Source organism: Nycticebus coucang, chromosome 13, assembly GCF_027406575.1.
Source record: "Nycticebus coucang isolate mNycCou1 chromosome 13, mNycCou1.pri, whole genome shotgun sequence".
Lineage (NCBI taxonomy): Eukaryota > Metazoa > Chordata > Mammalia > Primates > Lorisidae > Nycticebus > Nycticebus coucang.
The window spans coordinates 93,083,244-93,100,723 of NC_069792.1; the positions used below are offsets into that span (position 1 = coordinate 93,083,244).

The following is a 17,480-nucleotide window of genomic DNA, read 5'->3' on the forward strand; positions in this document are numbered from 1 at the left end:
CTCCATTCTTAACGTGGAATAATGGGTGGATATCTAAGAAAACATGTAGTGCAATTACAAAGTTTGCCTATGGTCTTGGAGAGAAAGGTTTAGGGAACCTGCTTTTATCAAATCAACAATAATAATCAGTGGACTTCGTCGTCGTCTTCCAAAGAGCAATGACTTCACAGCCGCCGAGGGGCACCCAGAGCTCGCACCCATTCCTTAGCTAACTAAGGCCCCTCCCGCTAGCCGTTGGCCAGCAGCCTCTAAGCCCCGCCTTTCAGGACGACCCTCCAATCGGCTGCGCAGCACGGGCCCAACCCCTGTGAGTCACGTGACACGGCCAGACCCGCTTCCGGCACGTCGCAGGCGGCTGACGTCGCCGGGCCCCGGCGTCGCGTCAGGGCTGGCCGGCGGTGGAGGCGGTGGCGGCGGCTATGGCAGCGGACCCCGAGCGGGCTTGAGGGCTCAGACCCAGCTCGCTCCCGCGCAACGTCGGGCCTACCCGGTGCTGCGGCCCCAGCTCGCTCCGCTCCAGCTCCCTTCTCAGCCGCTGCCGAGGCGGAGGCGGAGGCCCAGGCTGGCCGCCCTCCTAGTGCCCCGGCTCGGCCCCGGACGGCCCGGCTGCTGTGCAGAGAGGAGGCCGAGTTGGTAAGAGGCGGCGGCGGGGCCTGGAGGCTGCCTGGCCTCCGCCTGGCCGCCCAGGATGCCCCCGCTCTGATGTCTCTGTCCAGCCCGCTCCTCTCCCGCCTCCCTCTCCTTAGCTCGCCAGCCCTATTGTCTGGGCGCCGCCGCTCCCTCTCCCCCTCCCTTCCTTCCCCCCTGCTGAGGGCCGGACGGCTGTCAAACCTGGAGGCTTCTCCGGCTCCCTGCCAGCCCTGTTTCTGCCTTTCCTGTTGGTCTCTTGCCACCCCTCCTCCCGGTCCGCCTCACCTACCCACCTTTTTTGCCCTCGCGGTCGTTCTCTGACCCTTGCTTCGCTTTGTCTGTCTTTTTGCTAATTTCCCTCTTCCCTTCCACTTGTCATTTCCCCAAACTTCCACCATCCTTCTATTTATTGCTATTCTTTTTTGCTATCCTTTCTGTTTTTACTCCTCTGCTTCCTTTCTGACCGCTTCTTCCCAGTTTTTCCTCCGGTAAACTATCCTACTTTATAATAAGTTCCTTCAAATCCTTTACGACTCTTTCCTCTTTTCCCAAGAAAAAGGAAACATGGCTTTTCTGGCATCTAATCCCTACGTATCACTGGGGGATTATACTTCTTCACGCTTTCACTTATGGTGGGTTCTGATTTGATCCCAGAAGATGTTAGTGTAACTGGTGAACTACCCCTTACTGAGTTCTTCCCGTGAAGGACAGCCGAAAAAGTTGATTAGGTTTCTGCACAAACATTTAAGTAACTGCTTTACATGTTGCACACTGACAAGTTCTCTATTAAAAATATTTCGACTTGTGTTCCTTTTGCACCAATACACTCTGGCTAAGCTCTTGTTATCTTTTTAAACTATTTTTTGCTGATGCTGTGCCAGGAGAATATCCACTCCTCATGAGTATTTAAGTTTGGTTTCACATGTTTTCATGGCAAGTGTTGATGTTACTTTTTTCTCTTATGCATCAATAGATTGTTTCAAAGAGAAGGGAAAGAGCAGTTAGAATTTTATCTTTGCTGTTACGTTTTGTCTGTTTTGAATTGTGACCAAACTATTATTTAAAAAAACTATTATTTATTATTTAAAAAAAAAACTATTTTTCTTTTTAAACTGGAGGGAGCATAGTCCAGTAATCTTAAATATCCAAAAAGGGGTAGGGAATCTCTACTTCAATAACAGATTTACATTTCTGATTACCTATCATATTTTGCTTAGGTGATTTCAAAATGTATCCATATTCTTCAAATACTCCGTGAAAAACAGACCACCTCAAGGGTACCAAGTGGCCAGTGTGACCAAAAAAGATAGGGAATGGTGGGAATGGTTTGCAGGTGAATCATCTAGACTGTTGTAGTTTTTGTTTGTTTTATCATTAACAACCAGTTTTATTATCAATGTGGGCACTATCCATATTACATTTATAATAGAAATAAATTCCCAGAGTTAAGATAATCTATGTCACTGTTGCTTGTTCAATGAATGTAAAGTCTTTAGCAGCACTATGTTAAAATTATTGAATTATTTGGTATCAAGTAGGAGATCATAAGTAATGAAAAATGCTAATCCCAAGAGTAAGAATTAATATAACCTTTACTATCAGAGGGGTGTGTCTACCACCCCTCCATCTTTGTGTGCTCTTGCTTCTTATCTAGAGTTTTGTATTATGAGGAACTCAAATATTTGTTGAACCTAAATTAAAAACTTTATTAATTTCTCAGTAGTCATATTCTAGAACACTTAGCTGTCTCAATTTTTCCAAAATGGAAAAGCATTTTCAGCTGTCTTTGTTGAAATTTTTCCTGGGGATTTGCAAGTTTTAATGTTCCATTTATTCTTTTTAGTTACTTTTTCTGTGTTTCTTTTCTTACTTCATCATCAAGATTGCATGCATACCAGTTGTACAGTACTTTACCTAGAGATAATGGTAATCATTCAGATTTCTAACAAATTTGGCAAGTATTTTAACTCGTGTTATTTTAGAAATTCTGTTTAATTTTGCCTGCTCCCCTACACTATGTTTCCTGTGCATTTTATGCATTGGAATCTAACTTTTTGTTTTTTTCCTCTTGAGGTAGTGAAAAGAGAATACTGAAGAATAGGATCTCAAGATGAGTAAAAAGCCCCCAAATCGCCCTGGAATCACTTTTGAGATTGGTGCTCGTTTGGAGGCACTGGACTACTTACAAAAATGGTATGGAAACGTAGAACTGACAAAGCACTGTGTCTGTAGCCTTAGGTATGCTGAGTAATGACCCTTAATTCTCCTCATGGTAGCAGAAACTTCAGTGTATTCATATTTTTAATGCACATATACATGCTTTTTAGTTTTCCTATACTTTTGGCTTTTTTAGGTTTAACATTTATTAACTATTTTTAGCCAGAGTTGTTTAATACAATTTAGGTGTTTTAGGACTGAAAGTAATTGTCTAGAATATGAAATATGTAGACATTATTAGTATTCTTATATACTTAACATGTTGTATATTGGTGGAGGTGGAGAGGTAATTAATCCTGATAATCAGTTTCCCAAGTTTTGGGCAGATTTTCATATAAATCTGTTTTCCTGGCTTAGGGTGATCTTTTACTACAGAATATGTTAATGGTATTATTATTATTATTATTGTATACTCTCATTTTGCCCTTGGTGGAGTGCTGTGGCATCCTAGCTTATACCAACCTCAAACCCCTGGGCTCAAGCAGTTCTCTTGCCTCAGCCTCCCAAGTAGCTGGGACTACAGGTGACTGTCACAATGCCAGCTGTGTTCAAACTCCTGAGTTTGAGCAATCCACCCACCTTGGCCTACTGCTATTTTTTTTATAGTACATACAGTTTTGGAAATTTCTCCACTATTTACTGTCTCACCTAACACCAAAATGACACTTAAACTCTTTCTTCGATGGCAGTAACTTAAAGGCAGGTTGTTACTGTGTCTAATACTAAATGGGCAGTCTTCTCAGACCTCTTAATTCCTTCCCCTATTCTGGCCATTTGTGGTGATACATTTAACCTTTCATCCCCCAACATTTCCTTTAGATGGTGATATAGGAAAAATTGATTAATTGCTACAAAATCACCATCGGGAAAGGAGAGAAGGGGAAGCCACATGTGTGGGCTGTTGTTGGAAGTAAGGAGGATTCCCCTTCCTCCTGGGGAATGTGTTCCTCACTCAGGTTAATTGGCCCCTGGTTCTGCTGTCTTGGCAGACGTCTTTTTATTGCCCTTCTCAGGCTCCTGACCTGAGAGGGTCATTAGAGAGTTTTCCCTTTCTACGAGTGGTGCTGCCTTGTCTTGGGCTCTGTTTTGGGACAATTGGGACTCCAGTTTGATGTGGAGAATCACATTTAGTTGGCTTCTTACCCCAAGCTGCATCTCAGTGGGTAGTTCTTTTTAGGGAGCTTCATTTTTGCCCTTGTAAGGTGGAGAGTGAACATGATCATTCTCAGGAGGGGCATGGAAGTAGCATTCCTAGCATTTAGTGGTGGTGACAAAAAAAAATGTCTCTTGACATTGCCAGATATTGACTGGAGGTGGGAGGTCAAAACTCCTCCAGGTTGAGAACCACTGTATTAGACCACACAACAGAACTAGTTTAGGCAATAATTGGCTGTCTTGGTTCTGATTTGACCAAGAGGAGCTTTTAACTCTGAAGGAATGCTCTTGAATGTGGGTGTGATACAGGAGTGTGAGAATATAAGAGTACTTGTTACTTCTTTAATGTTAATCTTATTTTTTTTAAGTTATTGGCTTTGTGAATAATTAGTTAGTATTAATATATTCTCTTAGTCTTCCCAACTGACAGTTGTTGTAACTAATTCACTTCTAGTTTTGGGGAAGCACATAGTTTATCACTTTACTCAGTAGTATTTAGGGATATTAACATGACTTTGGTTTTAGTGAGAAATTCACTTCTAGTGAAATGTTTTCTAATTTAACAGCTATTAAATTTATGATCCAGTAGTTAGAAGAAAAAGATTACAAAAAAGAACTACTTTTAAAACCATATCTGAATGTGCTTGTAGAGTATTTGAAATTGCCGAGAACAAGTGAAAGTTTAGCTTCTCGCCCTAAAATTCATAAGTGCCTATTAAGTAGAGTAGTATCATACAAATTTACTCATTGATGATGTTTAGATTTAATTTTAATGATCTCAGTAATGGTCTCTTTAAGTAAATATTAGAATAATCACATGATCATCACTGATACTTGTCATCACTTTGATTTTTCTGAGCTCATTTAAGTAAAGATTTAGCATTCTGCTTCAGGTGGCTCTTTAATTAGAATATTGTATCTACATATTCTAGGTAATTCAGTAATTTTCTTATTGTGACTTTAGTAAAGTCAGTATTCAAGAACTAATTAGGCTTTTTGACCCTTAAATTTGTTAAGTGGTTTACCATAGGACAACTAGGTAATTCCTAAGATGTGTTGAATTTTATATGGGACACAAAATTTTTATGGGATTAATGTCTTAAAAGATTTTGATTTCTAAATGGGACCATAAACTTTATTCATATTATTCCATTTAAATTACCATTCTGTATCTTATAGAAGTTCTATATATTTTTGCTTTAGTGTGAGGATTATTTGATTACTGAGAACTTTTACATTAGTATGAGGATTATTTGATTGTCAAGAAACTTCTTATGAGGAACAAAATACTGTAGTTAATCGTTGAAAATATACTAAAATATTTTTCTCTTCCCTCCTTTCTTTCATATTCTGTGTTTTGCATTTATATTGAATGCTTAGTCTTTCAAATCTGTTCAATTCAGTGTGATAAGTATTGAGTCATATTTGATACAAATGTAGTTTGAACTATTATAGGCATTTGACAGGGTAGGAGGGGCAGCAATGAAAATCTTGCTTACTGTCTCTGTAGTATACACATTTGCCATAAGCAGTACATTTGTTATTGAGGAACTAACTTATCCCATGTTGATATATTACCTTTCAAAGAGAAGTGCAAAAGGAAAGTAATGATAATGGATCACCAAAAATGTCTGTCCTAGATGTAGAAGGATTTTTACATATAGATATATGTAAAAATATATCTTCATATATATAAAGAAGAAAGTAATGTTTTATGTGTCTAGAAATAAAAGGATAAACTTGAAATTTAGTGGGCAGAAATAAACTGAAGTTAAGCTATCCCTTTTATAATTTTTTTTTTTCAGACTCTTCCCTTCTGGTTTTCATGCTGTTGGGCAGTATCCCCCAATGCGGGTTGTATCAGGTTGATCTGTGTGACTGGGTGTATATGGTGGAAGAGTTGGCATATGACTTCTGAGACCAGGTCATAGAAGTTGTGGCCACTTCCTGTCTTTTGGATCACTTGCTCTGGGGGAAGCCAGCCTCCTTAAGCTACCACTTTTAGGCTGGGATAGATTTGATTTAATATTAAAACTCAATCTATTTTTCTTAGGAAAAGTAGATCATCACTGCTTGAACAAACCATGTCAGGTATTCCTTAAAGTTCAGAAAGATATCCTTGAAAATACACTCGACATTTTTAAATAGGTTTAAGTAGTGATTTATTACTTTTTATTTTCAAAGTAACTTTATAGCTACATAAGAAAACTCAATGATGGTTGATTATGTACCAAGACTAATCAGCACAGGCCATGAGAAGCCATGGAAGGATCAGTCATATTTGGTTCCAGTGTTTGTTTTTTGATATTTGGAGCTCTCCTGTACTGACTAAACCTAACTCTTACAGAGCAGTGGTAGTTTTACTTAAAACTTGTTCTTTCACTTCTTCCTCCCTCAGTCATCTGCATAAAAATTTAACATGGTTAGCATTTACAGATAACATAATCAACCATTTTTTTCTTATCTTCATCATATATTCCACCACAACCTCTGTACATCCAAACCTGGATATTGGGTTTTATAATCTCTTGAAGGCAGTAACAACTTTAGAAATAAAAATGTATATAGATATGTTGATACAGGAAAGAAATTTGGGGAAAGAAATTTCAAAGTTGATGTTACATTGAGGGTACTGTAAGTGGATGAATTTAAATTCAGGCTGTAACTTATTAATCCTATAAGTATGGGTAAGTCTTTTAAGTTAGCATACTTATCAGTAAAATGGAAGCAGTGTTAATGGCTGTTCTTTATAGGTTGATTTTTAAGGGTCAAATAACATTAAATATTTAAACTTGATTTAAATTCTACAAATTGATATGTAATTACAAAGCACTGAAGTACAAAGGACAGGGAGAGCTGAAAGATAAATCTATGGGGATCTGATGACTTGAGTGTGTAAGTTTCTAAATGTAGCTTTAGTTGTCGACATGAGAATAGCCTGGAATCATAGAAAAACGTGTCATTGCAATAAGCTGTCTTTTAGAAATGATAACAAAATCCTCATATTTCCACACCCTTGCCAATATTAAAGTTTTTAATCATTCTGAATATTGTTTAGTCAGAAAGTGATATTTGTAGTCAAAATCAAAGTGGTTTTGTCTACTGATTTAACATCTGTTTTTTGATTGAGATTAAAGTAGTTATTCTATAGTAAGTGACTAGTTAAGGAAACACAACAGATCACATAGTATGCTGTGGTGTTAGTCTTAAAGGAAATTTGAAATATAGATTCAGTTTAAAACATTCAGATGCGTTATGCTCCTCTGTCGTCTTTTCGAGTATTTCTATTTAATTCTCTTCTAGATCTAAAGGAAAGGAAAATAAAAGATTAAAAAATCTGGAAATGTCTCAAGTATCAGAGTTTAATAAAACAGTAAAAATTTGAATTGGCAAATGTTGTTTCCACACATTTGGAGTTTTTTGAACTGTACGGAACATTTGCAAATGTGAGTTTTTAAGGTATTCATGAACAGAATTTATAGGGTGGGAAAATTGACAAAATTTAGATTGTAGCAAGAACAGATACTTTCTAATTTAAATAAAAGTACATATTTTCTGAATAGAATTGCTTTTTTCCTAATTGGATTTAACTATTCAAAAGAAAATAATATTAGGGATACTTCGTGTGGTCTATACTTAGGGTAGGGGAATGCTCCCGAAAAGTAGTATGTAGATAAAATATAATGTTGTAGGAATGTTAGGTGAATATTTTACTTTACAGTAGAAATTTTTGCTAATATGAATAACATTTTTATTTTTATTTATTAGGCATTTCTAAATTTGTACATGAAAAACATTGATTATTATTTTGAGTCACTACCTTAGAAAACCAATTTCAGCTATAGACCAAGAGAAAATGCACAATTACATGTGTATACTAAAATAACTGCATTGTGTATGATGATCATAAGTTCATAGAAAACTTATCTGTTAATGATAGGGCTTTTTTTGGCAGAGAATTCAAATCAAACTCTCTAAGTTTATTTATTTTTTTTAATTTTGATAGTCTAAAATTTTGGATCTCAAGGTTTAAGTGAACCATTCAATTTAATCATCATGTAGGTCTGCACCAGTACACAAACATTTTAGTTTTTAAATTTTAAAATTTTTACAAAAGAAATGCCCATAAGTTTCTTCTAACAATGCTAAAGTAAAAAAAGCTCCCCCCCCCAAAAAAAAGAAAAGCTAGCAAAAGCAGGATTAATAACAGGGATGGACTATACTTAAGTATTTTAAAACATACCTAGTCTCCCTGTACTTGTTCTTGCACTAGTGTTCTTTTTTTCATTATGTTAATTGTTTTGCTCAATTTTTTCTGATTTATAAAAGGAAGAAAGAAGGAATGTTGGAAAAAGTGAATGTAACTGGAAGTCAGAAAATGCTGGTACAGGTTCCAAGTGCACTTCTGCCACAAGCCGCGTGACTCTGGAGTGCTGTTTGTTTTTCTCCTTTAATGTCCTTACAATGAAGCTGTTAACATTTTAAATGATTTTTTCAGGAGATATTGATTTCTTTTATCTGTTTCACCTATTCAGGGGTGTCAGTTTTTTTTTTTTTTTTTAATTACACTTTTAGATGGGTAAAACATAACCCTGGGGAAAACAGACAATGAGAAGTCATATGTAGTTTGTTGAAACCTGCTGGTCACGGGAAGAAGAGAAAGTGAGTTGAGAAAAGTGGAGAAGGATGAATATAATTTGGAACAAAAATAGAGAAGTTTGAAGTATTTTGGTCATAGTTGTATACTTAGCTCTGAGTGTAGTGATCTCTCCACTACACCCCATTGTCTCACATAGATTCCGTGAAGCTTTGAGTCTTGGTGAACTAAATGGGCATAGCGTTCATAAACCATCTTCATTCCTGATTTATTCTAGTGGTAGTCTGTTTGCCTGGAACTTAAATGGGCCCCAAAAGTCCCGCAAACCCATGTCACTGTTGTTCCTTGTAATTAGCTTGGGGAAGGCAGGTACATTTCAGGCCTTAGAGCACCTTCCTCCTGTGCTTAACTTATAACCAAACCATCAAACTAATGATTTCCTTAATTTATGATTGTGTAAAGTCTAGGAATCTCAGGCTTATTCTGCTGTGCTTTGTGTGCTTATGTGTGTGCTCATGTAACAGCATGGGTTGGACCAAAAGAAGACAGTTTTATTTGCTTATTTGACATTTGGTTGAAGTCCAGTCATCACATGTCATGCGTATTCAGCTCCCTATTCATTACTTCATTCATACTGAATGTTACTATTACTTATTGTGAGAATCACACTTGTCACATCACATTAGATAATTTTTTTTTTTTTTTTGGATGGGGAACTGATTAAAGCCACTAGCTGGGGAACAGTTTGTCTGTTGTGCTAGTTAACTCTACCAAAAAGAATGTTTTGCGATTCTAGTTTTGCTGAGTAGACAGAAGTAGCATCTGCAGATGCTAAAGTGTTTTTAATTTTGTTTTTAAGTGATTTTTTTAAGCTGAAGAAGAAAAATAGTTTAAGTTTTGAATATCAGTAGTATAATTCTTAGAAGAAATTAATGAGATATTGAAAAGATAGCTTAATTTTGCTATTTTTCATAGAGGGTCCCGATTTGTTAGTATTTTTGCTGTAAGCTTATATTTTGAAGAACTGTTGACCAACTTCTGCCACCACTTATCACAGATCATTAGTCAGCATATAAGAATATTCTTTTTATTAAATTAGAAATTGTTATGCAAGCATTATTTCAACAATTACAATTTGAGAGAATTATTGCAGTAAAGTTGAAAGAAAAAGATAGGTATTTATTTAATATTCAGGCAGGTTAAAAAGTTTGTTTTCTCATTGCCAAAACCACCCAACCCGCCTCAATTAAAAGTGAATATGCTTCTGGTATATCATGATTAGGTAATGTAGGTACTTAAGTATAAGCTACTTATATGAAATGGTATATGTATAAGCCTAAGGTAATGAAAGGTACCCAGCAAAGTTTATTGAATTTTGGTGGGTTAATAATAAATACAGTAGTTTTATTTATTAAACTGTAATTTATTAATAAATTTATTAATTTATTTAAAAAATAACTATTTAAAAAATAACTATTTTTTAAATACAGTAGGGGTATCTTGTAATATCTGATTACTACTATAGAAAATTATGGCAAGTGAATTATAAATTATGCATTGAAAATTAAGTATAGGATGATATTTGTCAACCTAAATTAGCAACTTTAATTTCATTTTTAAAGTCACTTAGTGTTTCCCTTAGTTGTGTAATATGTCATAATCTAGATTTCTTAATTTTTGAGTTTACATATGTCAGTTTTTAAACTTGGTAAAAGTTAAGCTACTTTGTTTTCTCTGAATAGTTTATTTTTTAATAATGATGTGATATTTCATACTTAGGCATAGTTGTCCCTTTTGTTTTGAGAAATTTTAATAATAAAGCAGAAAAGCCTTTTTTCTTTGCTTAGTCTTTTTATGCATGGGAAGTATTTATTTTGTTCAATATTTTTCATACTTTTTGGGTTAACAAAAACCGACTCTAGTTATTGTGTGTGTGTGTAAAAAGCAGAAGACTAAAATTAAAATTTGAAGAAAAAGAAATAGACAATAGTTCTATTTTATATCGTGCGTATCTGTTTTCAGTACCCCTTGGTAAGAGCCTCCTATATTGAAAACATTGATGTAAATGTCAGAGTTTAACATCATCAATTGCAAGATACAGAATCTGTAATGATTGAACACGTTGTCTTTGTGCGCAGAAATACCTGAGTTCAGAGATTTACCACTTAATATCTCTTTTAATTCGAGCATGTTATTGAACCTTTCAGAACCTTTGTGTCTTCCCTTTAAAAACTGGAAACAGTAATATCACTTCACTCAAAGGATTCTTTGATGCTTGAAGCAAGATAGTGCTTGTCAGTAGTTTAGCAGGGTTTCTGTCAAGTAGTAAGCACTTAAACATTAGCTTTAGTAATAGTAGTATAAGAAAGTGGAGTCATATGGCAGAAGAATCAATGTAAATTCTTAAAACGTTAATCAATAGTTGTATAAAAAGTATAAATGACTATCTAAATAGTAAGAAATAGATCTGGGTGACTGCAATGTGCTAGAATTTTGAGTTTTGCTGGCAAAGAGTTGAGTTGTAGTAGACTGAAAAAATTCTATGAAGTACCTGAACGTACTGGTGAGAAGCTTTTAGAGTAGGAAGTAAGTTCCTGATGATCCTTTTGTGGTGAGAGATAATAGGAAGTACAGAGGCTGTGGCATAGGAATTTTGATTTGGTTAAAACTGCCAATGGGAATGAATATGGGCATGGTATGAGATTCAGGTACTATGAAAGCAGAGAGCAGGAGTTTAAGTGCAGTAAACTGAAATGAAATTTTAGTTTGAAAGGTAGCCGCTACAAGGTTCTAAGGCAGAAGGACATAGCTAACTCTCTGTTATTACCCTTTCTTTGCCACAAAGGTTGTAGACAAATAGGAAACAGGATGTATGGTAGGGATGAATAGATTTGAAAAAAAGGACCTGAGAAGTGATGTGATAAGACACTTAGAATTTGGTTTGGAGGAGATGTGATATTGACCTTTCAGCTATTCTTTGAATGTTCTTAATTTTAGATTGCTTTGTATTTACATTTTATTTTGGAATATCAAGGTTGAATTAGTCCAGAGGGTTTTGTTTTCAGTTTATTGTTTTTAAAGTGTGGCACAAATTAACTTGCAGTATCCAAAAGCTCTGAATTTTAAAATACTATAATAATAATAAGTGACATGTGCTGGTGTAATGTCATTGCTACTTTGTGAATAGTCTTGTGCAAATGGAAACTTAGTCATAGTGTTGACAATGTTTCAGATAAGTTCCAAGAGTTCAGAAAAGGTGAAAATTATTTTTATTCTTGATGATGACTTTGTTCTGCTCTGTAATCGTGACCTTTTTTACTTGACCATTAGAAGACTTAGATTCACAGAAGGGCCCACACTGATTCAAAGAGGGTTCTGGGAAATAAGTTGAAAGATTAGTAGAATTGTATATGTAAAAATTAAGCAATAATCATTTTAGACTCTTCTCGGTATTTTGGAATGATCTTCATTACTATTAAGCCAAAAAAAGATGGAAAGAACCCATTTTTGAGTAAATGATTTTTCTTGTTAAGTTCGTTCTTTTTTTTTTTTTTTTTGAGACAGAGTCTCACTTTGTCGCCCTCAGTAGAGTGCTGTGGCATCATCGCTCATAGCAACCTCAAACTCTTGGAATGAAATTATTCTCTTGCCTCATTCTCCAAAGTAGCTGGGAGGTGCCCACCATAGTGCCTGGCTATTTTTAGAGACAAGGTCTCGCTTTTGGTCAGGCTGGTCTCAAACCTGTGAGCAATCCACCTGCCTCAGCCTCCCAGAGTGCTAGGGTTACAGGTGTGAGCCACTATGCCTGGCACTCTTGTTAAGTTTTTTGTCAGGGTAAACTCTGTTCTTCAGGATTCAAATGTAAAAGACATATGAGAGCAAGGTAAACCCAGAGCAGTGGAGGCAATCCCTTATTTTCTGCACGAGTAAATAATGTTTACTCAGTGCATTCATTTTAAAGTAGGATGATGGGAGGGAAGATAGACAGTGGAATTTTATGGTATTTTACAGTAACAGATAATAAGGGCTAAGAAAGCTCTATATAGAATGTTGGCAGTTGGCATGTCGCTCAGTGAGTAAGGTGCCGGCCCCATATGCTGAGGGTGGCGGATTCGAACTGGCCCCAGCCAAACTGCAACAAAAAAATAGCCGGGCATTGTGATGGGCGCCTGTAGTCTCAGCAACTCGGGAGGCTGAGGCAAGAGAATCGCCTAAGCCCAGGAGCTGGAGGTTGCTGTGAGCTATGAAGTCACAGCACTCTACTGAGGGTGACAAAGGGAGACTCTGTCTGTAAAAATAAAGAAAGAAAGAAATAATACTTTCAGCGAGGTTACATTTTCTTCATCACTCTTTATTAGACCCTTGAGAGATGCCAACTGTAGTGATTTTCTTCTCATCCCTAATACCCTGTTTCCCCAAAAATAAGACAGTGTCTTATTTTAAGGTGTGCTCCCAAAGATGCGCTAGGTCTTATTTTCAGGGGACGTCTTATCTTTCCTGTAAGTAGGTCTTATTTTCGGAGGATGTCTTATTTTGGGGGAAACGGGGTAATTGTTATTGATGTCTTATTTCTCACACTTTAAACCCTGAAACTCCAAGTCTTACACTTAAATCTTTTCCTAAATCGTTCATAATTGTCTGGGGCTGGGTATACTCACTGTTCTTTCTATGATTCAGCTTTTAAAGAAATGACACACTGAAACATTAACACTGCATGTTCCAAATTCAATAAGAAAAATCTTATATTCAGTTTGCAATTATAAAACATAAATAGTATATCAAAATAATATTGTTTTAGTTCAAGATAGAGAAGCATTTGTGAATACATTTGTCAACAGTATTTTTCCTTCACTGTATATATCAAAACATTATTACTATAGGCCATCTGCTAGAACAGAAAGATAATTTCACTGTATAGAATTATACGTCAAATTGCCAAATTTTTGTGCATTTTATATGTATTACAAACATCTTGTTTATTACAGTTTCCCCCTCCAAAGGTAAAACTAATAACCAGATTAAATACAAACTCTTAAGTGACTCCCTGTTGTCTGTAGAAAAAAAGGGTCATTTCATTAGGTTGCTATTTCAAAAACCTTCAACTTTGGACAGAGCTTAAAAGGTCCAATCTGATCTTTTCCTATTTTTCTTCATCTGTGTTACTGCTTACCATGTATTCTAGCCAATGGGAATATTACTGTTTCCTTCAAATGCCGCTGCCAATCTCTGCACGTGAGGTCCTCGAGGACAGGTACTGCACACTGCTCGTGTCTGAATCCTCACTGGCTGCTTGCCTAGCAACAGACTCACTTGGTAGTTTTAAGTCAGTAAACATTGAGCAAATGAATTATGTTCTGTGTGTACGCTTTACCTTCGTTTGTGCCATGTTCATTAAGTCTAATATTTAGAAGTCCCCTACCAACAATATCTCCCAATAATACTCAATTAACTTTCCAACTTGCTGTGAACTATTATGCATCTTATGTAAAATTTTGGTACACACTGCCACTTTTACAGTTTATGATAAATTCATCTAGAGGCCTTATTCCCATTTGTCCTGTTGGCATGGAGTGTAGGCTTTTCTGCCTCTCAGTTTGGGTGTTGAATACTGGATACACCATATGTATTCTCAGCCAGGTCTTCGTCTGTTAATGGAGACTGTGTTACCTCTCTCCTGACCAGTTACCAACATCAAATGAGATAATGTGTAAAAGAGCAGTTGACCCTCAGTAATAGGCACAGAGCCTGACATACTTGTGACAGTAAATATTTTGACTCTTTTTTACTGTTATCTGACTCTTAAGCTCATTGATGATAAGCTCAAGTTTACTGATGTTTCTTTTTTTCTGACAACTGTGCATTAGTCTTATTAGATGTTCAGATACAGTAGAGCCTCCATGGTTGACCACCTTCCTGTGTTGACTGCCTCCTTAAGTTGATATAATTTTCACAGACCAGATGTGCACCAAACATACTTATCAGTACTATAGACCTAGTTCCTTACATTGACCATCTGCATGTCAACCAGTTGGTTGGAGTTCCTCGGTTGATTAACTTATAGAGGTCTATTGTATATGTAGAATGAATGAGCAGAAATTTGGACATCTTGCTAATGGTAATTTTTTTTTTTTTTTTTTTTTTTGTGGTTTTTGGCTGGGGCTGGGTTTGAACCCGCCACCTCCGGCATATGGGACTGGTGCCCTACTCCTTGAGCCACAGGCGCCGCCCTAATGGTAATATTTCTGATACCTTTATTTGAGATTCAAAATTTGATTAGTAAATGTCATAAAAATGATATTAAACTTTGGTATTTATATCACTTATCTAATTCTAGGCTTTCATCCTGAGTGTGCTTACCAGTCTCTAGATATTTATGTAGAGAATATCCTGTAACTTATTCTCAAGAGGATCCTCCCCAAAACATATTTTAAAGTGTTTTTTAAATATTTAAAATATTTTTGGAAAACTGTAAGTTACTTAAAAGTACACTCCACATGTAGATTATTTGAACTCAGATTCTGATCCTTTACTGAATTCAATCATGTTATAAAAATTGTGGTTTTAACTCTGTTTCTGTGGACTATTCTCACTCTGAGAAATGTTTTAAATATATACAGTAATATACATTTAGAATTGAAGGAAACTAGAGAATAAAGACCTTATTTTTTATTAAAGGTTTAAAAGATCTGATGATAAATTAAGCATATGAAGTTAAAGGCTTTTATGTTTGAAGAGAAATTTTTCAATTCCTAAAATTAATAGAAAATCTATTTGTAGTACTTGAGTGACTAGTGAATCTTGAGAAACAAAGGACAACCCTGTTCTAGGCTTTCTTTAATGCTTTGGATGATTTTTATGTTTTAAAATCCAGAACAGCAAAAGCAAATTCAGACCAACACTGCAAAAGACACACGTTATAGCAGCAGTCCCTGACATTTTTTGGCACCAGGGACCAGTTTCATGGAAAACAGTTTTTCCAGGGGAGTGGGTGGGATGGGGTGGGGGAGGTGGCATCTGACGGCAGGTGGAGCTCAGGCAGTGACGCAGCTGCTGCTGTAAATACAGATTAAGTTTTGGTCACTTGCTGTCCACTCACCTCTTGCTGTGTGTTCCGGTTCCTAATAAGGCCAGTAGTAGGGGGTGGGGGTGGGGATTCTGGGGACTATAGTATTATAGCATTGATTTTAAGTGGGTAGAGTAGGAAGTGTGTTAATATCATAGGGTTTTTTGTTTTTATGCTTTTCTTTAAAACAGTGCTCTCTCACCCACTTCTCCAAAAAAGAATAGGACTAATATCTGATTTAAGGTTGTCACTGGGTCACCAGCCTTCTTAGTTCTGAAGAAGTGTGCAGTTTGCTTTGCTATGCCATCACTCCTTACTCCATCTGAATGTTAGCTTTGCTATGCCATTACTCCTTACTCCATCTGAATGTTAGCTTTGCTATGCCATCACTCCTTACTCCATCTGAATGTTAGCTTTGCTATGCCATCACTCCTTACTCCATCTGAATGTTAGCTTTGCTATGCCATCACTCCTTACTCCATCTGAATGTTAGCTTTGCTATGACATCACTCCTTACTCCATCTGAGTGTTTGCTTTGCTATGCCATCACTCCTTACTCCATCTGAATGTTTGCTTTTCTATGCCATCACTCCTTACTCCATCTGAATGTTTGCTTTGCTATGACATCACTCCTTACTCCATCTGAGTGTTAGCTTTGCTATGACATCACTCCTTACTCCATCTGAATGTTAGCTTTTCTATGCCATCACTCCTTACTCTATCTGAATGTTTGCTTTGCTATGCCATCACTCCTTACTCCATCTGAATGTTTGCTTTGCTATGCCATCACTCCTTACTCCATCTGAGTGTTAGCTTTGCTATGACATCACTCCTTACTCCATCTGAATGTTTGCTTTGCTATGACATCACTCCTTACTCCATCTGAATGTTTGCTTTGCTATGACATCTCTCCTTACTCCATCTGAATGTTAGCTTTGCTATGACATCACTCCTTACTCCATCTGAATGTTAGCTTTGCTATGACATCACTCCTTACTCTATCTGAATGTTTGCTTTGCTATGACATCAGTCCTTACTCCATCTGAATGTTTGCTTTGCTATGACATCACTCCTTACTCCATCTGAATGTTACCTTTGCTATGCCATCACTCCTTACTCCATCTGAATGTTAGCTTTGCTATGCCATCACTCCTTACTCCATCTGAGTGTTAGCTTTGCTATGACATCACTCCTTACTCCATCTGAGTGTTTGCTTTTCTATGCCATCACTCCTTACTCCATCTGAGTGTTAGCTTTGCTATGACATCACTCCTTACTCCATCTGAGTGTTAGCTTTTCTATGCCATCACTCCTTACTCTATCTGAATGTTTGCTTTGCTATGCCATCACTCCTTACTCCATCTGAATGTTTGCTTTGCTATGCCATCACTCCTTACTCCATCTGAGTGTTAGCTTTGCTATGACATCACTCCTTACTCCATCTGAATGTTTGCTTTGCTATGACATCACTCCTTACTCCATCTGAATGTTTGCTTTGCTATGACATCACTCCTTACTCCATCTGAATGTTTGCTTTGCTATGACATCTCTCCTTACTCCATCTGAATGTTAGCTTTGCTATGACATCACTCCTTACTCCATCTGAATGTTAGCTTTGCTATGACATCACTCCTTACTCTATCTGAATGTTTGCTTTGCTATGACATCAGTCCTTACTCCATCTGAATGTTTGCTTTGCTATGACATCACTCCTTACTCCATCTGAATGTTAGCTTTGCTATGCCATCACTCCTTACTCCATCTGAATGTTAGCTTTGCTATGCCATCACTCCTTACTCCATCTGAGTGTTAGCTTTG

The 17,480-nt window shown here is 36.7% G+C and overlaps 1 protein-coding gene across 11 annotated transcripts in view; it reads left to right on the top strand.

The window, feature by feature from the left end:
* Positions 1 to 352: 352 nt before the first annotated feature.
* The window catches only part of PHF20L1 (PHD finger protein 20 like 1), a 77,402-nt gene continuing 60,274 nt past the window's right edge, over positions 353 to 17,480 (top strand). For 9 of the 11 annotated variants that reach the window (XM_053558251.1, XM_053558255.1, XM_053558256.1 and 6 more), the window contains exons 1-2: positions 353 to 633; positions 2,704 to 2,823. In XM_053558251.1, the coding sequence (XP_053414226.1) occupies positions 2,741 to 2,823 (83 nt within the window). In that variant the 5' untranslated portion in view covers positions 353 to 633; positions 2,704 to 2,740. Of the gene's footprint in view, positions 634 to 1,945; positions 1,964 to 2,703; positions 2,824 to 17,480 lie in introns of those variants that run through there. The other 2 variants (XM_053558252.1, XM_053558254.1) reach the window with 2 other exon arrangements.